Source organism: Ornithodoros turicata, chromosome 1 (assembly GCF_037126465.1).
Source record: "Ornithodoros turicata isolate Travis chromosome 1, ASM3712646v1, whole genome shotgun sequence".
Lineage (NCBI taxonomy): Eukaryota > Metazoa > Arthropoda > Arachnida > Ixodida > Argasidae > Ornithodoros > Ornithodoros turicata.
This window is the reverse complement of record NC_088201.1, coordinates 22,130,486-22,157,813: the sequence shown is the minus strand read 5'-3', so window position 1 is coordinate 22,157,813 and position 27,328 is coordinate 22,130,486. Positions and strand designations below refer to the sequence as shown.

Sequence of the window (27,328 nt, the reverse complement as noted above, 5' to 3'; positions counted from 1 at the left end):
GGGGGGTGCAGTTACATTGTAACAATAGTACAGCTTGGGACAAAAGTTCACAGAACACCGGGGTGTCGCATTTCTCCAATGGAGCGACAACCTAGCAGCAAACAGGAGTGGACACACACATACTGAGAGATCAGTGGAATAGCCGGCCGTCCATTTCTTATTCGATCTCTTCCTGAAAGCCAGCACAGGGCCGCTCCGATGAAGAAATACGCAGATGCCATGTTCCGTGAACTTTTGTCCCTAGCTGTACACAGGAAAAAAGTTAAGGGGGGTGTTGCCAGACATTTGGGGGGTCTGGATAAACTACTGTAGGCAACCTTCATGCCCTTTCATCATTGGACAGACCACTGTATAAAACCGACCTCTGACAAACATCTACCATGTGTAATGTTCATTTTATACAGCGCACCATCCACTGAGGCAAAGGCATCAGGGAAAACTAATTGGGAAATGAATCAGGGAAACGGTCATTTGTTGCAGTAATTAAGTGGTTTTGGTTTACATATTTTGTCGCGGCTGGTCGCGGTGAAGCGCAAAAGGACATAATTCATTGGTCGATAAGGGAGTGGAAGAGCGCCCTTTTGTGCTTCATTGCGACCAGCTGCGACAAAAATATGTAAACCGAAACCAATTAATTACTGCAACAAATGACCCGCTTTGGTGGCAGGTTTTTCTCTAAAAGGTGTCCATTGAAGGTCCCAAAAGGGGTAGTACCCAGTTTAATGTCGACAGTGCCCTGCTTTAGAAGTTTTTTTTTTACGAAACTCATTTGAATTTTTATTTAAATAATGAGTGCCTCCCACTCATTCGCACTGTGCGCAGCTTGTAGGTGGTATCGGACAGATACTTGTAAAAAAGAAAGTTCGTCGATTGGTGCACCCTTTCACAATTATTTAGCCCAGGGATTTAACTGAAACACCCGGTATAGTGGGACCCTTAATAGGGGATCCAACATCCAATTTTTTTCCTTTTACCGGGCGACTGAAATTTCAGGTGGCTATAACAAATAAGCCATTTAACTAGCCATTGTGAGGCGTGTGCGTACAGAGCAGTACGAAGATGCGAATTTATAAAATAATTTTACACAACTAGGAGATGTGTTTTAAAAAGTATGCCTTCATTCCCAATCACACAAACATCTGTCAAATAAGGTCTTTCAGCCCCTGGTAGCCATCAAGGCCACGACTATCTTTACAATACATTATAGATAATGTATTATAATGTCTCTATAATGCATTATAGAGATGGTCGTGATCAAGGCATGCCAGAAATGAATTTTTATTGTGTGAATATTCTTCGAACAGTTCCAAGGCCAGGAAGTCATTATCAAGGCGAGCTGATACGAAGCACGATCCTTCCTGGCCAGCTTTTCGTTCATTCCATTTGTTTGCAATAAATTTTTCCACTTTGTCAAGATGAATGATGCTGTACCTGACAATGTCTTTCCTGATATAAAGTGTGAAGATATCCAGCCATGTTTGAGGCATGCAGTAGCGCAGACATCAACCAAACTGTTAAACACAAACAAATTGACATCCAGCAAAAAATTTGCATCCTTTTATTCTTGCATTAAACAACTCTCTCTCATTTCCTCTCTGTACAGCAAAATAAAAGACAATGGGAAAGAAGAGCGAAACACTGTATGTGCCATAGGTTATATAATACACTATCTCTCTTCAGCAGAAACGTACAAAACTTGCAAAAAAGTATCTTCGTATACAACATTTCTCTCTGCTTTTGAATTTATACAATTTGTTTCCTTTGGGCACTCAATGAAAGAGTGCCCCCACTACTTTTGCAACATGGGTACAATGATGTGACATGCCCAGTCTCACCCCACACACATTTCCCGCACTTATTTGTCCTTTGTACCATGCCGCAAGCTCATTTCATAAATGCCAAGAAGTTCATCACAACTTTCACTGCAGCAGACACTCACTTTTGTGTATGAGGGTAAATGGAGACAGAGATGAAAAGTGGGGATCTCTTCACAACATCCGAGCTTTCTTCGTTTTTGAGTTTTTGCTGCGTAAGTTTATTACACTGCCCAGCTTTCAGGATGCACAACGGAGCTGCGCCTATGCATGCCAAAAACAGTTTTATGTACACTGAGAGAAGTAACTGCATGGAATGACAGCATCAGTTATCAATTATGCTTCCTTCAAGATACACCATATAGGCTTCCATGTACAGAGTGATATAAATCATCTGTGTCAAGGGAAAAGTTTCGTAATTTTGCATTTACTATTTCTCAAGTACATAATTCTAATATTGCATTAAATGAGAAACAAAACAAAACAAATTCTGTGTTTGTGTCCCACTGGAGTAGCTAAACAATGAAGCATCTTTCTGTTTCATCTGTAGCAGCACTTCAATTTCTAGTGCAGTTATAGGTGGAGTTATGGTTGTGTATCAGGAATTTGAAATCCATACTCAAAGTCAGAAAGGAAATGTGTCCTTACCTCTACAAACTTTACACAACCTGATACTTCAAACAAACTGTCAATCGATCCATTGGGAACTGCAACCAATATGTGGGAAATATGAGGAACATTCCTCAATTATTATACTACATATTTTGTGTGTGTATGCACGTTTAATTTTTTTGTCTTAGCCTTTCGTGGCTCCTAGTTTTCTCCTTCAAAACACCAAGGATTTTTGTTTTTGTGTTTATGATAGCCCCTGGACAGGTACTGATTTGTCTGCACTGTGTTCCGCACATTTATTTCTTACACATAGGCATATTTTTAAAGAACTTTTTCACACTGTGGTCGTAAGGTTAGATGCATGGAGAATTGCCTGATGAAGTCAAAAGCGATGTGCTACTACTTCTGAATATTTTTCCTTCTGCGCCTTATGCTTTGGCCTAGTCGCACAATTTTCTCTGCCTGTTAATCACCTTATTTGTTAATTAGGCAGAAGAAATTGTTATTAAATAGTGTGCATCATGAAGAAGAATCTGCAAAAAATCTTCAGTCTCCCTACATATGGCAAAAGGATATCATTATTTGAATCACCCTGCATATTTCTTGAAGATAAACGAAATACTAGTAATGCGACCTGAAATTTAAATCTCCTACAATCCTGTGCATGTTACTCATGTGCAATATGATTTATGGTTTGGCTGTCACAAACATATCTGTTGTCCAAGCCATTGACAATTATGCTCTAGCAGTAGCCATCCAAACAAAGAAGAAAAAAGCATTATTCACTGTATTCAGTCTGACAGAATTATGAATCATTGTTTCACTCCGTGATCACAGAAGCTGGCACAGTATTGAAAGCAGTTTTGCGTGGTAGCAGTAACTGTGCACTAAAACGTCAACATTCAAATACGTAATAAAATTGTGAAATCATATAACCAAATGCAATACTGTATATCAGCCCTCAAAGTGTCACTGGCTATCCTTACAAAACATTTTGTTTTCATCTGCTACATTGTGCTAATCAATGAAAAGCTGATGGCTTCAGCCCTTTCCCACATTACTTATGTAAAGTATAGTTTTCAAGTGATGGGTATCTCTGCAATGGCAGGGTGGAACAGCATAACACCACCATCGTAATTTCCTTGCAACCTGACCTTGAGGCACCACAATTGCATTAAGCTACACATACTGAGCAGGTAATTGGGTTAGTCGCCCCTCACAGAGTGCACCCTAGAAACAGTAAGCAATCACTTATTTCCTTACACTCTATGGTCCCTTTCTTTGAACGCAAATTTATTTGAAGAGCACAATAATGCTTCTGAATGGTGCTCTCTAAAGCTGTAAGTGAACGAGCTACAGCTTGGTTGGCATGATGTCTTCAATGGATGGGTTAAATCTTCAGAATGTCACTGTAACTACCTGGCAGGGAGCAACTAGCTAAAATGACATCAAGCTGCTCTAAAATGTATAACGCGCATGAGGGACACTAAACTGTTTAAGGTCCTTGGTTTCCTGGTCACCTTTTTTTTATTATTATTATTATTATGCCTAAAATTTTTCAACTCAATAATGTGATAGTTAAAATAAAGACAAACCCCCGAGCACTGGGGGTCTGTCTTTTTTTTGACTATATACAACCAAACGACCCAGTTCCTCACACTATTCAATAATTTGAAGTGTACATTAATAATAATGCTTCTTCTTGCAACAGCATGACTAAGTTCAGAGTTCCAATCAATCTACTAGATTTCTAAAAGTGCCATGCTACATAAATGTTGGATAACGATGCACCATAGCGTCTCGACGAATGTGATCTCTATCACTTCGAAAAATTACTGACTCAGTGTTGTGAAGTCTTTTTGAGCCTTTGAAGCTGCAAACAGGTGTAGTAAATGTTCGCAATGTCTGAAAAGCTGAGCAAGTATAGAAAAGGGAAACATTTTTGTTTCAGTGCGGACATGGTGACAACAAAACTAAGTGCAGAGATCTAGTAACATCAGATAGCCTTTCTAATTTTCACCTTGCACATTTCGCTCTCATTTCTAGAAAAATGTAGTAGCTCACTAGGCGCAATAACTCCTTGAAAAGATCTATTTACAAATCACAGACCATGCAATGTTGGCTAGTTATCGATGATGATGGGTGATGCATGAAGTAGTCGAAGAGCTAGCTTTCACTTTGAGATGATAGGTGGTTCGCTCTACTTTGCATCATTTGTTGTCAAACGCCCTTCAGTAGTTCACTGCTGCTTTTTACTCCAGAGAAAAGGCTATTAAGAGAAGGGTGCCAGTGTGGATTCACATTCCAGGGACAATTTTGTAAATCGGGATCTTGAGTTGTGCTTTTGGTCCTGAATAATCTGCATTCCATTCCCAGGGTCTTCCATACTCGAAAAACATGGGTCTGTCACCAACGGATGTGTTAATGAAATATACTTTTTGAATCAAGCAGGAAAAAACCAACAGGATACCTCTGCTATGGCTTTTACAGTGTCTTAAATGTAATGCAGTTGAAAATGTAAAATTGTTAATGATTATGTTAAATGAAGTTGATACATATAGATGTTCTCAGGAGCAAACGTGTAAAGAAAAGCCAAATGATTTCTGGAATTACTTGTAACACAAACTACACACAAACAGTACTTGACACACAATATTCAATTATGATCCTTAGAAAATGGCACGTTTAACTTTTATGATGGATAAATATCGCTCAAAACTGCAAAGTTTCATCAATGTCTGGCTTTAAATGCAAGACAACCCCATGCTGCTGTGAATAAAAATAGCCCTATTAATGGGTCCAGGACTAAGCATAAGCAATGCTCACTGTCGACGTAATTTTTGCAGGACTAGAACAGCTATTTTGCAGCTACACAAAGGCGGCAGTCAGTAGCCACTTGAGTGCAATTTAAAATGAGACTAGGTAATATGCTTCCACTAATGCCCTCACGTTTCTCTGGCATGGAATTTGGTGCAAGGGGTATACTTTGTACAAAAAGCAAACAGTACACGTGAACAACTGGCCACTGCAGTTCTTCCGACACTTATCATATACGCTAACCCAACCTACGGAAGATTACCCTTTAGATTAGAAGAGTGACCTAGAAGATACAGTAGCATGAAAGACATCACTATGGTTCACGTCAACATAATACTTGTGGACAATTGATCTCCTACAGAGTGTGATGAACCTGCGTTTTCTGTGACCAATTGCTGAGTGCTGTTCACAATCGAAATGCACACAATCATGATAGAAAGGAGATTAAGTTTAGAGGACTAACACCACATAGGTGTTTATTACACAAATTACATCATATTTGCCTTGGAAATAACTGCCATCATATTTGGAAATAAGTTTGCCTTGTGCATGGGCCAATTACATAGAGCCTATTTTGGCAATGCCCCAGAAGGAGCTGAGGTGCTCACATGAGCAGGTATCAGAAATCCCAAAATTGATTATGAACCCAATGGATGATGAAAAGCATGCCACCTATAATTTAGATGAGAGTAAAGATGCAATAAAAATGGAAGCACTAGCAGTATCCATATTTTTCACATAGCACGAAAAGGTAAAAGTATATCGGCAGTGAGCACAGCCTGCACGGAGTACACCTTCACTCACGCTTCTGCCAAATGGAGGTGAAAAATATGGTGAATAAATGCTAAGCCAATGTCAAAGCAACACAGTAGAAGCCAAGCAGCGTCCAGACAAAAAGCAACATGTTGCAATTGTTTCCATCAATGTCAACAACATCTCAACAAATGTGTGAAATAAAGGAAAGAAAATCAATATCGCAACATTGTAAATAGAAATAACTGATACATCCTAGTCAGACAGCACTCGAACGTTGGTATGGTATTGATTTAATGTACACTGACGGTCAAAGATGATGTGATCACACTTAGGAGGCAGTGTTATCATTCCATGAATTGACATACCACATTCTGTGGAAATTCACTTTAAAATGGAGGAAATGTTTCCACTGCTTCAATGCGCAACACAGTCTTTGTTAGGAAGTGTAAAGAAGCAGTGGAGCTTAGAAAGTTTTCAAAACAAAAGAAGCATGCATGCACGCACGCATGCACGCACCTCACACACGCACGCACGCACACACACACACACACATTCACATACATCTTGTCCAAGTCTGCTGAGGCAAAGGGACAACCAAGCCATGAAGTCCAAGCACCAAGTCGGGTTCCATGCCATGTAGGTCTAAGGCAACACCAAACTCAAGCAGTACAGGGAAGCAACCAATTCCACTTTGTGTCTCATTAGACCTTGCAGTAACAGCCGCGCTAGCTTCACACAACAACCCCGAGAAAAGTGACAGTCCACTACAAATTGCACTAGCCTGAATGTTTCCCTTTTGTGATTATTCGTCGGAGAGGTTCCCAGACTTAATCCAGTTAACAGATGTTCTGCTTATCCAGTGCACCTGCTTGCTGGAAGATCACACGTGTAGAAATGTTATGGGAGTCTTCTGGGTATGATGCCACATATTAAGTCTGAGGATTTGAGGAACGTGATGTTGGCAGCGGGAAATTGGCAAGGGAACATCATTCATGCATAGAGCCTGAAGTTTTAGGGTTTTACCCGATTTTTCCCCGAATTTGCACACCGAATTAAAGGTTGCCTCTTTAGGATGAAACCCAATTTTTACCTGGCAAATTGCCTTCACTGGGATGTCTGTAGGAATGCACTAACTTACTTGTTTGGCAGCAAATGCAGGTACATTACCATTTGTGCCAAACTACTCAGTTACTCAAGCTAACTAGCTTGAGTAACTGAGCCAGATTTCTCCCTGAATTTAGCATAGTCGAAGTTTTTTTAACCCGAATTCGCATGAATTTACTGCACATGTTTATTTACCCAATTTTTACCCCCAAAATTTATTTTTAAAAATTTCCTGGAAACTTCAGGCTCTATTCATGCATTCAATACATGTGTGGCGAACTGTCTCTTTAAAGAAGTTCCTGGGAGACCTCACTTCTGGCAGGTGCACCAAGAATAAGGTGATTTACCCATGCAGACATGCACATGAGCCACATAGTAGTGTTTGGACTCAATATATATATACTGGCACCAGACTTTGACTGCAGATGCAAGCGTGATGACACAGGAACGAGTATTACAATTTGAACCATCACGTAGGCTGCTGCACAAAGGTTGAACGACATATGCCAGTGGAGCAGTGATTTGTTCATCTAAATTTGCTCAATGGAGGGGGTTGACTTGTGGGACCACTGAAATATCATCCCACAATTCAGGGCAACACATACTGACGAATGTAAAAGCTGGGACATCAGTTTTCCATATACAATTCTTTTGGCGAATATTTGAGAAGTCGAAAAGAATAGTTAGAAGTGTGTTCTTTTTGTTTCTCTCCCTTTTTATGTCCAGACAAAGCAGAAGAAATGACAAATGTAGATCTCATTCAGCAGAGCGAGTAGTGTATTCAAGTGCTAGTTGGGCACTTGCACTCCCAACATATCACTTGTGCATCTCAATATGCTGTTGGAGACCTTATTGTGTGAAATAAAAGTTAGAATAAAACCCAATTAATATAACCAAAAGCTTGAAGAATGCATTGAATCTGTGTCACATTGGGATGCCAGATGCGTGATATGTATGTAGCGCGTAAGACACAGGCATGGAACGTAGCAGATGTCATCAACAGTGCTTAGGGCGTCTTATCGAGCGAGGAACACATTTGTCTCAGTGCTTTTGGAGTCATAAGGCGGTGGGTTCAGCAGCGTTTAAGTTGGTGACTGTTGTGGCCTCCCTGAGCGGGCATGATGAGGGCCTTAAGAAGCAACTGGCTGAAACATGGCAGAGGAAGGCCGAAGCACGGCAATGGCTCGCACATTGTGGTGTACAACACCAGTGACATGCTGCAGGACCACGTGGGTAGAGGAACTGCCATAAGCAGAGGGGGCATCAAAGACTTCACTGGTGACGCTTCAGGTGCAGGGCCAAGTGATCAGAACGTGAGAAGCAACGATCGCAGTGGCTGCATTTGAAAGGCTTGGAACCTGTGTGCTTCCGGTAGTGTCGTGTGAGCTCGTCTGAACGGGCAAAACGCCACTCACAGCCATCCCAGGAACACTTATAAGGCTTCTCACCTGCAATGACACAGTTATAATTAGTGAGTAATGCACACTATGCAATGAGAGACATTACGCACTGATAGTAAAGAAATGAAAAATCCCCAGGTTTACAAAAACATCATTATAAGGAACTATTTAACACGCTAGAATACAGACATCAACCTGGGTTAATACACCAACCTGGGTTAATACACCAACCAGGGTTAATACACCAACAAATCTCACTGTTCTAGTGCGCAGCTTCACCACCACATGTCTCAGTTTTCTAGTTATACAGGCCTTGCTCGTGGAGGCCTACATCAGTCTTTATAAGCAGACCGTTGCTGTGTAACAGCGGGGGTCCTGCCTGCCATGTTCTCGGCAGCGAGCATATCACTTTACTGTTGGCTCGCAACAGAAAGGAATGTGACAGGCAGCCCCTTGACCACCAGCACCACACAAGGGCTCTGACGGTACAGGACAGCAAGAAAGAAACTCGTCACACCCACCCTGCTGGTGCTCTTGGGGTTTAAAGTGTGTACTTGACCTGATGCCTTCAGTGACTGGTGCTCCTCTTAATTCTACATTTTGTGGTGAAGACTATAAAGAATGCAACGTCCTGCATTTGCTGAAATCCAATTAACAATCAGCTTAAAAAAAGAAAAAAATGAGAAAAAGCTCAGGCTTGTGCCTTGTGGCAGAGAGCTATTGTTACTGACTATGCTTATGATTATGCTCTCTAGTGCACCCCACACTGGCATATGCTATGGCAGAGCAATGAAAAACGACTTTGGCTAATGGATGAAGCAAATGTGTTTGATTAGTTGGTCAAAGGCAGATCAAGGGCTGAAGGAAGCCAGATCAGGGAAGGTGGGTAGCCAGTCCAAGCAAGAGCCCTTGCTTTGTTGTAGAGTGGTGAGGGTAGAGGCAAAGGTTGTCCCGTGCAGAATGCACTAGCAGGCAATGAAGTGGGCAGAAGCTGAGCTGAAGGAAAACCTCAAAGATGTAGTAGGTGACGGTGGGGCAAATAGGCAACCCCTCCAGCAGCAAGTGGAAACACAGGTGGGCCTTGGGAAGGGGAGGGGAGGTGAACGGAGTTGTTCAGTATAGTGTATAAGGTCTTGAACCGCAAAGGAATTGCCCTGGTGAGGGAGGGAGGTTGGAGGATGAAGAGGAAATCCTGCAGGAGATGAGGAGCCCAATGTACCGTTCAGCTGTGTCTTGCAGTGGCTGGCAGACGGTTCGGTTCCTCAGGTGACACTGAAAGACTCTCAGGCAGGTGTTCTAGGGTTGGGGTAAATATATCCTGGCTTGAGACAGTCAAGGGACACCCTGTCAGCTTCTCAAGATAGGTACAAGAAAGTGTTTGTCCACATGTCGCATGACGCATTCTGGACCGTAATACGGGGATCGCAACCAAGTTTGAGCTGTCTCTCTGCTGAGGACATGAGTGGCCATCTCATAGTCTGGCCTACGGAAGCTTGCCAGGTGCAATGATGTTAACAGAGGCTGTGCACAGACATTGTGCAGACTGTCATGGAGGTGGTTGAGGTAATGAGTCACCACTGGGGTGGTGTCAGGAGAGGTAGGAGTGAAGAAAGCTCTGTCGGATGCACTGCTCCAATACACAGAAGAAACGTCACTGTGATGTAATGCTGACGTTGGTAGATATATCGAAACCGAAACAGAGCGGGTGGAGAACACTGCGGTTTCACAAAGCCGTATTCCTTCCCGAAGGTCACGGGTGGCTCTGTGTTAGTGGTACACACAAATGAGGTCACGTTTTTGGTTACTTTCGTGTCTTCATTTGCGTTCCCAGTCCACCGCGAACAGAAAGGAAGGCTTCACCCGAAGAGTTGCCTCATCTGAAAGTCAATGTCGTAATCCTGTGCGTAATGGGGTTTGTTATTACAACTTAGTTCGCGCTTGCTTTGTATAGAGACACCACATGCACTCTAAGAGAAACTCGTGCCCTTCAGGCTCCAGAAGATGGAAGAGCCCGGTAGCCATCTTTAGAAAGGACTACCGAAAAGAATAGGGATACCGGTAGAATGGAGCACAACAAGGCCATACAACTAATAATATGTAAGGAATTACAACAAAATCTTCACCACATTTAAACGTGGCTTTCTTGTGACTTATTGATTTTTTGATATAGTAGTTCCAGTCTACCAAGTTGGCAGCACTGCTGTACCATCTAACATCATTTGTTTGTAAATAGGGAGAGGTCCATTACAACCGAAAAAAGGAAAAAAAAAAATACTGCCAGACGAGGGAAGAGGCTCTCCTGACCTGCAGAGTTTCAAACTCTTGCGTGCCGCACTCGTACCTTTTGTGCGAACACGTACCAGGGCTTGTAATCTTAATTCCTACTCCTTCTGACACACTTTTTTTTTCTATCCTTTCCATGCTCCTTTAAATGAGCAATGGGGTAACATTTAACATGGCTCGAGACTGTGTTTCATTCATCATGATCAGGAACCACCATGCAAAATATGTTTGCTGTGCAGTGTATAGTCACTGCACAATCAAATTTACGAAAATAAAACAAAAGCAGCCTACCACAGATGGCACGATTCCTTCGCGTGACCCTGACAGCACACTGTGCCGCTTTTTTCCCTCTCTTTTTTTTATCGGGGATGGTCGCATCCTGAACCCCATCTATGAAACATATACCATTATGTTCAGCATCAGCCAATAGTCTCCCTGGGTAATTTTTACGTCGTCGTTTTTCGTTCGAAAAGTGCTGAGATATTAAATAAACAAATATTAATGATCAGCGCTTCCACAGCTCCCGAGGCTCCGGCGACAACAAGACCAGCGTGACGTCACTCCCTAACAGGAGGAGTGAGAGAGCTAGCTAAGAGGAGAAGGGTACCACCCAGACGCCCGCACCGCCGCGGCATCCCTTTTCTCAAGGACGTGCTCTGGTTGGTGGTGTAAGGAATGACGTTTTCGCCTTTTTTTTCAAATACGGAATCTCCGCACAAACTCAACATCCGGCGTCTGCCCTTGCCATGAATAGCAGTCAAACCGCGCCATATTTCGCGTAGGATTTTCGATACCATGGTCAATGGTTAACGAGGAATAAAACACCATAGTTTCAAAGTCGACTGGAACGGAAGCGATTGTCCCTTTCATGCCGAAACGCATGGAGCGCTTTCTGACGATTTCACGACGCGTGCGCGCTCGGCGTGCGTGGCACCTCCGAAAAAGCGATTTTCCAACGTGCGAGGACAGTGTACGTCTCAGACCAGCCTCGGTGGCCCAGCTGGTAGCGTGTCCGACTACTGATCTCCAGGTTGTGTGTTCTATCCCTGCCAAGGATGCCAGCAATTTAGTGGTACGGTACAAATTAAAGGGACTTGAGTACAAATTGCTTATGTACGCCATCTTCCGCAAGGAACGTTAAAGGGACGGTCGCATCCGTTCCAGTCGATTTCGAAACTATAGTGCAATTTAATTCCTCGCGGACCACTGATCACGGTATCGAAAACCCACCGCGAAATACTGGTGTGGTTTAACTGTTATTCGATGGAATACGTGACAAGAGCAGATGACGGATGTTGAGAGTATGCCTGAATTCCCTCTCTGGAAAAACGAGAAAACGTCATTCTGCAACCGGCCAATGATGACACGCCTTTGAAAAAAAGGAATCCCGCGGCCGTCTCATAGAGTTACGGGACGTCTGGATTGCGTCTTTCCGTCTTTCTCTGCGCGCCACCCTCTCACTCCTCCGCTTAGGGAGTGACGTCATGCCGCCGGAGCTTCTGCAGCCGCGGAGGCAGCGCTGATTTTTAAAAATCGTTTATTTCATATCTAAGCACAAGACGAAAAAAATTAGCCAGGTAGACTGTTGGCCGATGCCGAACAGCGGTGTCGGTTTCATGGAGGGGTCTCCGGATGCAACTGTCCCTTTAAATACGGTGTGCCGTGCGCTGAGATTTCAGTACGTGTTAAAGAACCCTCAGTTGGACAAAATTAATCCACGGACCGACCACTGTGGCGTCGCTCATGATCATAGTTGTCTCGTGACGTAAAATCACGAATTTAGTGTACGCCGCAGTCTGTCGACGACAGACGCACGTCCGGCGCGTTTTGCGAGGTGTGGATACATTTCAGCGATATCTGTAACGAATGATCGCAGAAACGGTAGAGCGCAACAGCATCAGCACCTTCAAAAAAAAGCGCATTTGGTCGACGAATATGGCAACATTGGTGCGCGTCACTTACTCTAAGCTCACAACGTTTTAGTACGCAAACATAATCTTCTCATTCTCAGCTTTATGTTTGTGCAGTAAAAAAATGCGAGTTGAACATTAATTGTGTCGTGCATAGTCCTTGTTCCTTTCGGCTGAAAAGTGTTACAGCGTGTTACAGAGAAAATTGCGCTAACTACGCAAGCAAACAGGAAGTGCCACTACGTACTAAATCTCGTGACTTATTTATGTCTCACGCTGTGTTCTAAACACAGCGTTGTTTCTCTATGCGAAGCGGAAGTATGATAAAATGAATTTCTAGTTTTGAGAACTATCACGTTGCATTGAGAACATTTTGAGAACTACAGCATTGCTCCCCGAAAGTTGATTTCCACCCCCTCACTACAGCTGTTCGAACGTTGAGTGAAGACGCCAAATGTCGATGACGTCACCTACTCTTCGAGAATCCGAAACTATAAAGTTTTGCGGCTTCTTTCGAAAATTCGCGAAAGCGCGTAATGTTCACTGACGACATTTATATTTTGCGTACTGAGTCTCTGAACGAAGCTGATTTATAATAAAAAATAAATATTATTTTAGTCCGTAGTGGCACCTTAAAGGAGCCGCGAAATACTCGTCTATACATTTCTCGTTTTTGGCTGCGGCCTGTTGTGCAACAAATAACATAGAGCTCTTGCGAAGGAACGACGAAATAGCGCACAGCCCCAAGAAACAAACCCGCCACTCCTTCAAAGAGCGTGGAAGCGAAAAGGGATGTCGTTACTTCGCGACGTTCGTAGTCCATGCTGCTCCTCGTGCAGGCCTGACGCCATGCATGTCCATTGACGTTACCTGAGAAGATCGGGTCGGACGGATGGTGTAAATTTGAAATGCGCAGCGACAATACACGGCACAACGCAAACACTGTGCATGGCGGCTCCTGATGGCTGTCTCGAGCAATGAAACGGGATTTCAAGCCATGTTTTATATCACTTCCTCGCCTGGTCAGTTCGAAGTAGCCTGCCATGGCTCTAAGGACACATCTTTAACAACCCCATACGTAATTTTCCCGGCAATGACCCGAATAAGCTGCGATATCAGAATCCGATGTACCAGACAGATGCTGCTCACGCAGGCGAGAAAACAATAATACTGCTAATATCAAATTCTCACCTGTGTGCGTCCTCTGGTGTGCTTTGAGGTGTGAAGACTTCGTATACACTTTTTTGCAGCCATTAAACTGGCAGCGGTGGATACGTCTTTTACTGCTATCGCCGTCGAAACGTCGACCACGGGCGTAATGACCGGGATCAGGCTTGCTGTTCGTGGGCAAAAGCAGTGCTGTCGGTCCTGCCTCCCTGGAAGATACCCGGGGTGACGGTCGTCCTGCTCTTTGAGCTACTTCTGGGGACGATGGGGGTGTCAAAGCAACACGCGGCACAAGATTCACAGTGAAGGGGGCAGCGCTAATCTTCCGCGGCCTGGAGTTCTTTGGCCAAGCGTCGCTTTCCCACGACAACGCACTCGATGCGGAACTTTCACTGGCATTGTCCAAGGGGCCGTCTAAATCGTCCGACAGATGGTCGCCCTCTGTCTCACTGGAGTCTCCAACGTCGCTGCTGCCAAGTCCAGAGTCCACGTGGTGTTTGGAGTCTGGTGGGCTGCTGCACTCGTCCCACGGGCGGCCTTCTAAAGGTTCTCTCGTTGAGCACCGCTTCAGGCCTCGAGGCTCTTCTTTCAAGTATCGATCCATTTCCCAGATAGTCTGTAAGAAGAAAGAAAACGTCACACTCATATGCAAAGCCAGCTATATGGATAACCTGAAAATGGATTTTAGAATGTGCAATTGCTCTACGAGGGTGTAGGTTGTTATTTCCAGACACCAAACTCGAGAGGCGTCAAGGATGCCCTTTTCTACCATAAACCAGTTTTTTTTGTTTTTGTTTTTTTCGGTTTCGAAGCAGTACTCTTGGTCAGCGTAGACGAAGTTTTGTGTGTTGGAGAAAACAACTTGTACGTTTGTTCTTTCTTCTTTCCTTGAGTCCTGTAAAGCTAAGACCGAAGTAAGACCGCTGTAAGACCGAAGACTGCTTACGTTTGGACAGAAGTGCGAGGGTATGCAGCGTGTTTTGGTTTAATCTGAACGTGGTGAATGAACGCAAGGGACTGTCCTGGTGGTCTTCGTCTCTCTCTTTCGATCTTGTGTTCAGCTGCAATAAACGCATCCTCGCTGCACAGATGTGCCCTCTAGCTGTCTGAACGAAATCATACTATCCCACGAACATAGAAGGGTACTCTCCGGCGCACTTTGACTGTCCATAGGAGACGGGATTAAAAAAAAGAGAAAAGGACGAAACAAGGCTTGATCGCGAAACCTGACAGAGGTAACGCATGACGTTTTCCGTGGACGAATCGACGGTGCAGCGGCCTGAGTTGTCTATCAGTCGCCGGTGTAACAATACAAGCATTTTTTACTCACTAGCTCTATGAGTACGGTTTATACTAGAAACCGCCCTACTTATCCTGAAAAAAAAAAAAGAATGCATTCTTCACTCGTCAAATTCTTGGGGCTCAGAAATGAGGTATTAAGGCCGCTCCATTACGTCCTAAAAACGGTTTAGAGCACTTGACTGCACATTTTTGTGAAGTCACTCTTGTAAAAGAGACTCTCCATCGTTTTTCGCCTCCAATTTTCTTCTTTCTTTGGTACATCGTGTACGCATTTTCCATCCCGTTTACCATACCAAAACATAATGAGCTTATGTCTACTATTTATACTATTAACCAGTAAGAGTAGGATTCATCCTCGTGGATGTAAGAGGAAAAATGCAACATCTAGACAACATCCAGACTTCGCGATGCCGTCCGTCTCCGGTCACGAGGAAAATCTGTGTGGTTTCGGTACTTCCATTCCTAAAATTGGGGGGGGGGGGGGGATCTTTTATGCTGACGACGGCAAACATGCCAGCATACCAAAAGTGCCTGATTCAGACATGTACCACAGACCGTACGTAACAGCGTAATGCAACGCGAACTGGACCGTGCATCGCATCATGCCGCTCGTTTGAACGCCACCGTATACGTTCTCCATACCACATGTACTAATCTCATTGGAGGAAATAACGAGCAAGTAACGCATAAATGAGAGCTGCAAGGAAATTGCCAACCCGCCGTAATCCCTTCATACAAGACGACAACATCCCAAGTCGGCACCGATTTGTTTCCTCGCTGAAAATTGAATCAAAGACGGAGCGCACATATAAAGAAGAGTTTATGTGCATCCGGTTTCAGTCAAGGGATAGCAGAAGTACCGTCGTCCTTTTATGCTCTCCCCCACAGGATTGGGAGGGCAATGGCGTCTGGCGCCTCGTACATGTTGAAAGCGTGTCTCAAGCCGTGCAACGACCACAATAAAATACTGACAGCAAGCGCAATCACCTTTAGAGGGAGATTAATGTTTCGAGACGGGATTCGCGGGCATGGTCGAGACCCGAGCTGGAAAATTTCGGGGCTGTGAAGAACATAAACCAGCAGAAAGTGAAATACTAAATAAAACCAAGAGCTTTTCATAACATAATGCGCTGCTGAACGATCTCTGTCATCACATGGGATTATGTTTTTAAAGTATGTGGTGCGATGGTAGCCCCGTCCAGTCAAGGCGACAAGTCGCTTACTTCGATTGTCGTGTCTCCCATTACGTATTCCTCATTACTATATACTTTTGATGTGTATCCATGAATATTTACGCGCGCTTTTCCGTGAACGAAGCACCTCACTCGAGATGAGAACAGAGAGCTAGCGACGTTGAGGGCCACAGCGTGGCCCTCAACGTCCCGCAGGTCTAATCGTAAAAAGCCTAGGCGAGTTTCACAGTGTAACGGGGCGAGACTTTATATAGAGCAATATCGTCAAGAGGTCAGTTCTCCTTGTCCCCACAGTTCCCTCTCTCGGTCTTCGTCATCTTCTTGTTTTCTTCTGTCTGAGCATCATATGTACACATCCTTTTCTTTATTTACGTCGCGTTACATATCTCAGCACCAACTACGAAAGGAATCTTGAAATGGATTCATAACTTTTCCGTACATAACGTTCTTACGTTTTGTATTGGCCGAAACGTCTTGCTTGGCTATCGTACGGCATCGAAAAAAACGCCGACGCGGTGCATCATCACGTAGTTTTCAAACCAAGGCATTTTCAGAGTAAGGGAACTTGGTGCTCGCCTTTCTTCCTGAGAAGAACAGATACATGTCTTTCATGCGTCCGCTTCTTGGGTACAGAATGTAGCCCACGCGAATATTTTTCGGTAGTCTTTCGTAGCAACGCCCTGAGGAACGCTGCCAGCAGCGGAACTCGCGACACAGCGATCTTAGTGCACGCTACACTACAAAGGGGCCACAATATCAGTCATCTTGACGCTCCAAACTTCAATGCAAAAAAGTCGTTTCCATAGCGACGTGATCTGACTAACTTAACAGCGAATCAATGAGGGCCAGCAAACGGAAGGGGACAATCAAACGCGTTGCTGACAGAGAAAATTGCTCACAAACGGTGTCCACGACGTCAATCGATTGCTCAAAAATGACAACATCGAGGTCGATTGACTCTAAAATCAGCCGCCAGTTGCTGGGCGGAGCTAAGTGTACCGAACATAGGTCACGTGGTCGCAATGACTTCGACAAGATGCAGTCGATACTTGCTACATTTGCAACTGGAGTGAATAGCCTCTGGCTAACGCATTTGAATCACTGGAGTTAGAGGGGTATGGAACGGGTCCGTGTGGTTTCCTGAAGCAGATTATTGTAGTCATTTAACATATACTACACGATATGGTGTTGGTTAATCGTCAAATGAATATTTATAGCCTCGAGTACTCGTTCAGAAATGTGCGCGGTACAGTCCTCATCTGGACCGACAAGCTTATCTCAAAGGATGAAAGTAACAGACGTGACGACAGGGACAGCAAAGCAATGTGACACACAGAAACGCACGCGGAACATGATTCTAAAACATGATTCCATAATATCTCGTCCGGAGCGTAAAAAGGGGGCAGACAAAATAACGCTGATATCGTGCCCTGCTGAAATGTGAATCGAAAACCGAGCACAGAAAACGAACCGAAGCAAGGATGCGTGGATACAGTACAATGCTTCCGCTCTGAAACGCAACGCCTCTGCAAAGGACATTCACTGCGGCGTTCACCGTCAGTAAAAGAGAAAGAAAGAACGAACGGGAGTGCATGCGAACGACCATCAGTCGCGTAAACTGATAAAATGGTTGACTATGCTCTCAGAAAAACTCCACACTCACGAGAGCCTGGGCGCACACGACGCAACAGATTTTTCAGTCGGCTGCGTTTGTCGCGTTTTCGACGTGCCAACGCTTTGGCCTTCATCAATACGTCATCATGAACAACCTTCCTGGCATCTCCCGTGGATCCACCCAACTTCAAAATGCGACAGAAAAACAAGCGAGCAGTCGCGGAAAACACAAGCACGGTTTTGCCGGGAAAATGTCTCAAACCACCTAGCCCACGCTAATTTTTACTGCCGTCACATAGTATCCGCCAGGCGTACGCTCGAGAAGTGTAATAGAATGCAGAATTGCACTTATGATATGATATAACACACCACTCTGTGTCTCAGCACGACCCGTTTGTACATAAAAATCAAAAGAGCATTCGAAACGCCGCTCGCTAAATCCTTTCCTCTCCACATTAACGAGTTCATTCGCATTTGTAGAGAGAGCACAATCAGTTCGAGGAACGACGGCGCGCGAACGAAGAAATCAATTATTTACGCGAATATAGCGGAACTCGCAAATACTGCTTGCTTCCCAGCGCCGGCTCGGATTGAAACCGACGAAAAATGTACCGCGCATAACCGACGCTTTCTTTGTTGCGAAGCAATTTGGAGAATTCTCTGGCGCGGTTCAAGGTGCTCGGGGAGGCGCGTTTTTTATTTCGACGCCAGTCATTAATTAGAGATGACAAGAAGGACATAATTTTCCCGGCCACAGCCACTGTAAGAGCACGCAATTAGACTTGCTCTAACGGCGTCATTTATTTGCGCGCCGGTGGAGAGAGAGAGAGAGAGAGAGAGAGAAAACAAGTGCGCTTGGACATGCGTGGGTATATGACATCATTGCGCACAAAGGACGGTAAAAAAAAAAAAGTAAACGAAGGAAAACACGGAATTTACTTTTAAAAAGAGTAAAATGGGTTTTCTTTTTTCGATAAGACCGCTAAAACCCTAGTGCAAAAGGGAACAGTGTGTTCCCCCTTTGCACTAGGGTTTTAGCGGTTTTATCTAAATGGATCACCAAACAGCCCCATTTTTTACACTTTTTAACTTTATTTTTTCTGAAAGGCTTTCTGTTATGTCCTGATTATCTGCTGTGCTGCAATCGATATCTTGTTATCGTACTCTGCAATCAGGTGATGCCGCGCGCCCTTTCCCATGTCTGCCTAAAAAGGACCGAGCATTGAAGCCGGGAGTCTTTTTCCTTGTAAGCTGCTCAGCAGGTTGCGAGCGCTGTTCGTCGTACAAGCATGTACGGTAATGAATAAAGAAGTTCGAACACGACAGTTTTGGCGACGAGTGTTGTGGACTACCCGAGCACATGGCAACTCCGAAGTCAGAGCTCAGCCTAGGAAGTAACCTTACTGGACCAGTGTCACTGCCGTACGGAATATCGCCCTTGGACGTATCAAACCCCGAGGCATGGAGCAGCTACAAGGAACGGTTATCCTTCTTCTACGAAGCCACGGGCGTAGCTGCACCGGAGAAGCAGCGCGCTATCTTCATGACGGTATGTGGCGACAACGCATACGTTCTTCTACGTTCACTATTGCAACCTAAGCAAGTGTCGGAGGTGCCATACAAGGATATTGTTAAAGTCCTTGATGAATACTTCATGCCTAAGCCATCTGAAATTGTTAGGCGCGTGTTTTTCATGCGCCGAACACAAAGACAGGATGAGTCTATAGCTACGTACGCTGCCGAACTTAAGAAGCTGAGTGAGTTTTGTAACTACTCATTGCTGGAAGAAATGCTGCGTGACAGATTCGTAGCAGGCATACGCGAAGAAACGATACAGAGGCGTCTCTTTGAAGAGACAGACCTAACGTTCAAAAAAGCGTATGAGCTAGCGCTGGCAGCAGAAGCTTCTCGAAAAAGTGTAAGCCTCGTCCGAACGCCGCTTCCGCAAGCCCAGGAAGTGTTATCAGCAAATCTTCACAAGATAAAACTGTCAGCTGAATCAAGGGCGTCCAAAGACTGTTGTTACCGATGCGGAGGCGAACACGATGGTTCTAGTTGTCGTTTCAAAACATATAAATGTAACCTTTGTGGCAAGGTTGGTCATCTTGCAAGAGCATGTAGATCCAGGAAGGGAGGGAAGAGTGCCTCACGAGCAAGGCCAGCCCATGGCAAGGCACTTAGGATTAGCAATGCTGAGGAGTTTACGGTGGGAATAATTAACAGAACTCAAGCAAGCGAGGTTACCGAACCAATTATAATGTCAGTGAACATTAACGGAAAACCCCTCTCAATGGAAATTGACTCAGGGGCAGGACACTCTATGATAAGTGAGGCCACGCTCAGAAGGCTGTGGCCAGTACCCCCGAAACTTGTCCGCAAGAATGTCGTGTTAAAAACATGGTCCAAAGAGACTCTTCCGGTTCTGGGGGCATTTCCCGTCGAAGTCCGGCATGGCAATGATGTACACCACCTTGAAGTGTTGATTGCGAAGGGAGACGGCCCAAGTCTGATTGGACGAAATTGGTTCAAGGCATTGAACATCTCTGTAGATGTTGTGAACACAGTAGAGTCAATGGATCGTAAATGGATGCAATATCCGGTGTTCCAACGAGAATTTGGGAGATACACTGGGCCGAAGGTGACTTTAAACATGCCGCCAAGCGCAAGCCCTATCTACCTCAAGTCGAGACAGATTCCGTTCGCCATGCGCGATAAGGTGGATGAAGCGCTAGAAGTTATGATTGCGGATGGTATATTGGAGCCGGTTACATTTTCTAACTGGGCAACACCGATAGTACCAGTCTTCAAGAAAGATGGATCCGTGAGAATCTGCGGTGATTATAAAGCAACAGTGAACAGGGCTTTACTGCCGGATCGATACCCGCTACCCACTGCAGACGAAATTTTTGGAAATATTGCGGGAGGAGAGTTCTTCTCAAAGCTAGATTTGTACCAAGCCTACTTGCAGCTCGAGATGGACGATAAGTCATCGGATGTGCTCACTCTGAATACACACCGAGGCCTGTACCGCGTAAAAAGACTACCATATGGTATATCTGCGGCTCCAGGAATATTTCAGAGATTTATGGAGAACCTGCTCTCGGGGATATCTGGGGTCGCTGCTTTATTAGACGACATAATCATCAGTGGTCATACCGTGCAAGAACACGATGAAAGAATCTCAGAAGTTTTGACCCGGTTAAGCCAGGCAGGATTAAAGTTAAACGAGAAAAAGTGTGTTTTCTTGACACGGGAAGTAACCTTCCTTGGGTTTTGCGTCGATGCAAGAGGTATCCGCCCAACACAAGATAAGGTGGATGCAATCCGCTACGCGAGGAAGCCGTCAAATGTGAGGGAGCTGCAATCATTTCTAGGATTGTTAAACTTCTACGACCGGTTTCTGCCAAACAAAGCGACAGAACTGGAGTGCCTCTACCGCCTTCTTGACAAGAACGCCACGTGGAAATGGGCAAAAGAACATGATGCAGCATTCCACAGAGTGAAGCAGTTGCTGCGATATGATCGCCTGCTCGTCCACTACGACGTGAAACGCCCACTTACACTCAGTGTGGATGCGTCACCGTACGGATTAGGTGCAATGTTATCACATGTAATGGATAACGGGGAGGATGCGCCGGTGTTTTTCGCTTCGCGAACGATGACGACAAGTGAAAGAAACTACGCCCAAGTAGACCGTGAAGCTCTTGCGATTATCTTTGGGATAACCAAATTCCGACAGTTTGTTACAGGCAGAAGGGTGACTATTTACACAGACCACAAGCCTCTCGTGGGACTGTTCAACCCGGCGAAGCCTACACCTACGATGATTTCACCACGGATGCTAAGATGGAGCCTACAACTAGGAGCTTTGGATTACCAGATCATCTACAGGCCCGGAAAAGAGATGCTGTGCGCCGACGCTCTCAGTCGCCTTCCCGTTGAAGATGACATTGAGGACAACCTTGTGGACGACAGCGTGCAAGTCCTTATGGTGGAGGCTATGCAAGACACGTCTTTGACTGCTTTGACTGCCCAGAAGATTGCGGATGAGACCAGCAAAGACAGAGTGCTGAGAAGAGTTACGCGTTGGGTTCTACAGGGATGGTCAAAAGAGGCACAAGAGACTCCTGATTTTTTCAAGGTACGAAACGAACTTTCTATCCTCAGAGGATGTCTGTTACGAGGTGACCGCGTTGTGATCCCAGAGAGCTGCAGACAGCAGGTCCTTCAGTTGTTACACGCAGGTCATCAAGGAGTAGTGCGCACCAAGGCCCTGGCAAGAAGCTACGTTTGGTGGCCGGGGTTAGACCGGAATATTGAACAGGTCGTGGGCGAATGTAGGGCATGTCAAGCCACAAGAAATGCACCGTCACGTTGTGTGCATCCATGGCCGCTGCCGAATAACCCGTGGGAAAGACTGCATGCAGACTTCGCAGGACCTTTCAATGGGAACACATTTCTTATTGTAGTGGACTCATTTTCAAAATGGCCAGAAGTGGTTCCGGTGTCGTCCATGACTGTGGCATCTACGTGTCGGCACCTGAGAACCATGTTCGCAACTCACGGCATACCGCACACGTTGGTGACTGATAATGCGCCAACGTTCACTTCAGCAGAGTTTGAGGCTTTCCTCAGGAACAATGGAGTACAGCACATCTTATCTCCAGCTTATCACCCTGCAAGCAATGGGCAAGCGGAGCGAACAGTGCAAACGGTAAAGCAAGAACTCCGCAAACGTCAGTCTGGCGACCTTTCTACACGACTGGCACGTATTTTATTAACCTTGCGGACCACTCCAAGTTCAACTACTGGCCGGTCCCCAGCAGAATTGTTGATGCGTCGCAAGTTACGAACGATATTAGACTTAGTGTACCCGAGTCGTACTGAGCATGACCCTGTTGTCCCAGCTCGTTCTTTTGCAGTTGGAGAGCTTGTCCAGGTTCGTCAACCACCAGGTCAGAAACCAGTATGGCAGCCGGGTCGAGTCATCTCGAGGGTAGGACGTTGGATCTACCTCGTCGAGGACGCTAGGGGTTTTCAACGCCGTTGCCACGTGAACCAACTGCGGCGGGATTCCACATGTCTGGCGGACACTATGCAACACGACGACGACTACTGGAAGTTCAACGCGTCGTCGGAGACGTCAAGTCCGCATAGCTCATACGAAGCTGTGGTCTCCACGCAATCAGATACAGCAGAGGCGTTTGAAACGGAAGACCCATGTCCGGAACGCAACTCCGATTACCAAGAAGCAGTGCCGGTCCTTCCTCGAAGATCAACTCGTCCAAGAACAAGACCCCTGCGCTATGGTGTTTTGGACACTTAAAGTATTCACGGGAAATATATTGTTGTAACTATGGGTGAAGGAATGTTATGTCCTGATTATCTGCTGTGCTGCAATCGATATCTTGTTATCGTACTCTGCAATCAGGTGATGCCGCGCGCCCTTTCCCATGTCTGCCTAAAAAGGACCGAGCATTGAAGCCGGGAGTCTTTTTCCTTGTAAGCTGCTCAGCAGGTTGCGAGCGCTGTTCGTCGTACAAGCATGTACGGTAATGAATAAAGAAGTTCGAACACGACACTTTCATATACAAAGTAGAGGGTGGTGTTCGATACACGTTTCTGTTCAAGTGATCACCGCTGCATGAAGACAGTACACGAAGTCGAAGTGGAGTCGGAACCTGGTTGCCACTAGCTCCTGCATGCATACGCGTGACACTAAAAGAGACAGTATGAAAGGCGGTAATGGAAAGAAAAAAAAGAAAAGAAGAAATAAAAGACAAAGAAAAAAGAAAAGGAAAAGGAAAGAAAAATAAGTTTGTTGTCTCGAAAGAGTCACTGAGCGATCAGTGAGATTTCGTTCTCTCTCTCGCTCTCTCTTCCCGTGGTTTCATCTGGCTGGGAGAACAAGCAAAAAAAGTCGCAGTAGGCTACTGTATTGTGTTTTAGTACATATGCTTATGATGCGTAATATTCTTATGATAGTCCCGCATTATATTCTCGTAGGAATTTACTGTACTTATGTGTATCATCATGAACGTTATATGTGTGATACTCATAACACATATCTACAGTATATGAGCAGAAAGAGTGTCTTGAGATTAGCTGGCTTATAGAGCAGCAATGAGGTGTCGTATAACAGGGCGAAACCCTGTCTCATTCATTAAAGGGGTTGTGGCACTTTGATAGATGTGGTTCATTACATTATGCACACATCGTATCCTACACTAGAGTATTCGGGAAAAAGAATGATTTTACGCGTCGTACTTGGCGAGGTAAGCCATTCAGAACACGTTCTCATCAAGCTAGACATCCGAGCTCCTGCCATTCCCATTGGTAGTTGAAAGCGCGTGACCTCCCTCGCGCTTCCTCACTGGCGGAGACGCCTGCTCTGACGTCAGAGCCACATGAGTTTCGGTATTCGCGGTGCAGGTTTTCTACGCACCTACTATATCCCCTTTGCTGTGAAACTTGGAACACAGGTTCACATCAATGCACATAATTGCATTTTACATTTATCCGAGATAACTTGAGACGAAGTGCCACAGCCCCTTTAAGCGACCCATCAGGAATCACCATGTATAATATTTTCGCTGTGCGATGCATTGTCACTGCGCATTATCTCTGCGCATGTTCCTTCATTCTCCGATACGCTCTTTCCAAGAGTGGAGGATTTTTTTAAAGTCGTGTGGAACAGAGGCCTCGCGCGCGCTACAGCTGTTCACTTGCGCATGTTGTTCTCTCGCACGAGCACATTTTATTCGTTGCTTAAAGGGACGGTCTCGTACCTCTCTCAAAGTGTACCGTTCGATTACCCTTCGTTGAAAATGGAATACTGCGAATTTACCCGACAAAGCACGTGACGGTTATTAAATGAACGAATTAAATTGATAAAGATTGCACAGTATACCGCGATCTGTGTCGGCAACAATAAGAACGGCTACGTCGCCCCGCGGGAAAGTCCGTGATTGGATGCAGAAATCGGCTGCTTTTGCGCGCCCTAGTGGACTGGCGTGAGCACAAGACTTTCAGAGGTGACTGTGAACCGCGAGGACACTCGTACATTTTCTTTCAGTTCTCAAGCGAAAGATGCATATTCTATGTAAGTGGTCTACTTGCTGGTTTAGGACAAATGTGTCATTCCGCAGAGACAAGTGAAAAGCCGCAGGCCAACCCCACCCACAAATCTGAAGTCGTCCGTCTTTGACGGTCGCGGTTGCATTATAGCTCCGACTAAAAATATCTTACGCGCGCGTCTGTTACACTCCCCGTTGCACACTGATCATATTTTGGAAACGAAGTGTCGCTGACGGCCTACATTGAGAAGGAGTGCGTGTTTATTAAAAAAGCGCATTAAAAACTCGCGGAAAGAAAACACGTGACTTAGCTTACACGTATCCGATTATGCGCCACAGTCTATGCACGGGCTACATCCTCGGCTCGCGGAAACATACGTCTGTGGTTGCAGCTCTTCTCGGAGCGTCCCAATTTGAAGAGCAAAGGGGAGCTTATGGGGATAACTCAACCCACCATCCGTCTGCAAGTTACAACTGCCAATGGGCGACTTACCCGCAGGATGATGTCATGCGTGACGTTGCATGAAAGTGAAGTGCAGGTTCCGTCGTCTGCTATTACGGCACGTTTCGACAAATTCCTCGAAAATGACTTCATTATTCTGAATGAAACTTTGACGGTTTTATGTCTACCGTACTCGTGAATATAGTTTTGGCTAAGCTTCGGAATCGCCCCAGCTGTATGAGACCGTCCCTTTAACACGCCGCACAGTAAAAAAACATATATTTAAAAAAACTGGGGGGTTACCTCAGCGCTCCTTTAAAACTATCGTACGCATAGACGCCGCTAGATGAATAAAAAAGAAAAGCATATGCGAAGTGATAAGAACTACTGAGTAGCTTATTAGCTTGATACGGAGACACTCGGATTTTACGTGCAGCGCGTAGTACAGTGAGGACATCAGAACTCGAAAAATCCGAGCATTCACAACGTGCATATCAAGTGAATACTGAACGACGCACAGCAAGTCCAGCATGCAATGTGGACGGCCGCGTATTACGTCTGTTCGTCCAGCCTAAGCAGTTAGCTAAATTCTCATGCGATTATCTCTGTTTCATGGGTCGTGCATTGGGCGATTAGGCCTCTCAAAGCTCTAGCCAGCAGCGAACCAATCGAGCGAGATTGGGAGAAAGTCGCATGCAAGAGACTCGGCGCCCATCGATCGCGATTCTTCCCCCTTTTTTTTTTTCGACGACGGGTGATACCCTTGACTTTGGCTGGGCTGACATCCGTCACCCGCGGTTGCCTGCAACGGTTCAGATGCCCTCTGACCCACGTTCGTCTGTAGGGATTAGGACATGAATCTCATGGGAAAACCGAAGAATGCACGAACACATGCGAAACAAAATGTTCCGTAAGCCACTAGACAAAGTATACTAGACAAGTATATATAGACTTCGCTTCGCAAGGAAGTACACTTTTCATTGGAAACCCCGGCACTTAATCCGGCACAGTGTAACTCGTACATTACGGGATATGGTTTCGCACTCGCACGCTACGTGGACGCATGTTTCCTTTCCTGATCGTGTTAGCCAATCCCAGGCCTATACAGTAGTCGGTAAGTCCTCGGCACGGGAATTAGGATTAACATCTACGTTTGCGTGTGTCGGATAACATCTGACATGAAAGTACGTGTTTGGTTTCACCGCGTGCAATGTCTATATAAAGTGTGGCAAGTACTTTGATCTTAGGTTAACTCATTTTGCTAAACGGTTGTTGGACATGTGTCACGTCCAACGGCCGCGGCACACTCCGCATCGTCATCAGCGACGCGGATGAAATGCAGTACAACCTTCCCAGAGTGAGGATCAGCCTCTAACAGCTCAAGATGAACCTTTCAAAGGGAACTGTAATATAGAGATCAACGGGGGGTCGACCACACTGCATTGTGTGTGTGTGTGTGGGGGGGGGGGGGGGCTGGTGATATATTTATTAGAACAAAGGAAAAAAAGTGGGGAAAGGTCAGCCAAACGGGACGCCGGCCTGCTATTCCGCAAAGACCGAGAAATAAATAAAAGAAGAATAAAATAAATAAAAAATAAAAGAAATAGGAATTAAAGGAACAACTGTGAAATCAGAATGAGTTAGATTTAAGACAAAGATGACTTGAAAAAAAAAAGAAAGAAAGAGGTTAATGCGTTGAGGGTGAGAGTGGGGCACTGAAGAATGAGGCTGGACTCACCATTACACCTGCGTTTACTGGCCGGCAATAACCCGCATGTGTTGTGGAGAACCAGAGCAGTAAATGTTTAGAATTGAAGTACAGCGAGTGCGAGAAGAAT

General features: G+C 45.2%; 2 protein-coding genes across 6 annotated transcripts in view; one reads left to right on the top strand and one right to left on the bottom strand.

Annotated features, from left to right (window-relative positions):
- Positions 1–1,535: 1,535 nt before the first annotated feature.
- LOC135377631 (Krueppel-like factor luna) overlaps positions 1,536–27,328 on the bottom strand; it is a 199,729-nt gene continuing 173,936 nt past the window's right edge. For 4 of the 5 annotated variants that reach the window (XM_064610197.1, XM_064610196.1, XM_064610200.1 and 1 more), the window contains 2 exons: positions 13,888–14,479; positions 1,536–8,551 (listed from right to left, as the gene is read on the bottom strand). In XM_064610197.1, coding sequence (XP_064466267.1) covers positions 8,376–8,551; positions 13,888–14,479 — 768 coding nt within the window. In that variant the 3' untranslated portion in view covers positions 1,536–8,375. Of the gene's footprint in view, positions 8,552–13,887; positions 14,480–16,810; positions 17,271–27,328 lie in introns of those variants that run through there. The other variant, XM_064610199.1, reaches the window with a different exon arrangement.
- On the top strand, positions 19,093–23,551 carry LOC135377628 (uncharacterized protein K02A2.6-like). Its single transcript, XM_064610192.1, has one exon. The coding sequence runs from the start codon at positions 19,333–19,335 to the stop codon at positions 23,296–23,298; it is 3,966 nt and encodes a 1,321-aa protein (XP_064466262.1). The 5' UTR covers positions 19,093–19,332; the 3' UTR covers positions 23,299–23,551.

What these genes read in the sequence shown, in the direction of transcription:
- LOC135377628 (XM_064610192.1), top strand. Translation starts at nt 19,333, where the DNA reads ATGGCAACTCCGAAGTCAGAGCTCAGCCTAGGAAGTAACCTTACTGGA.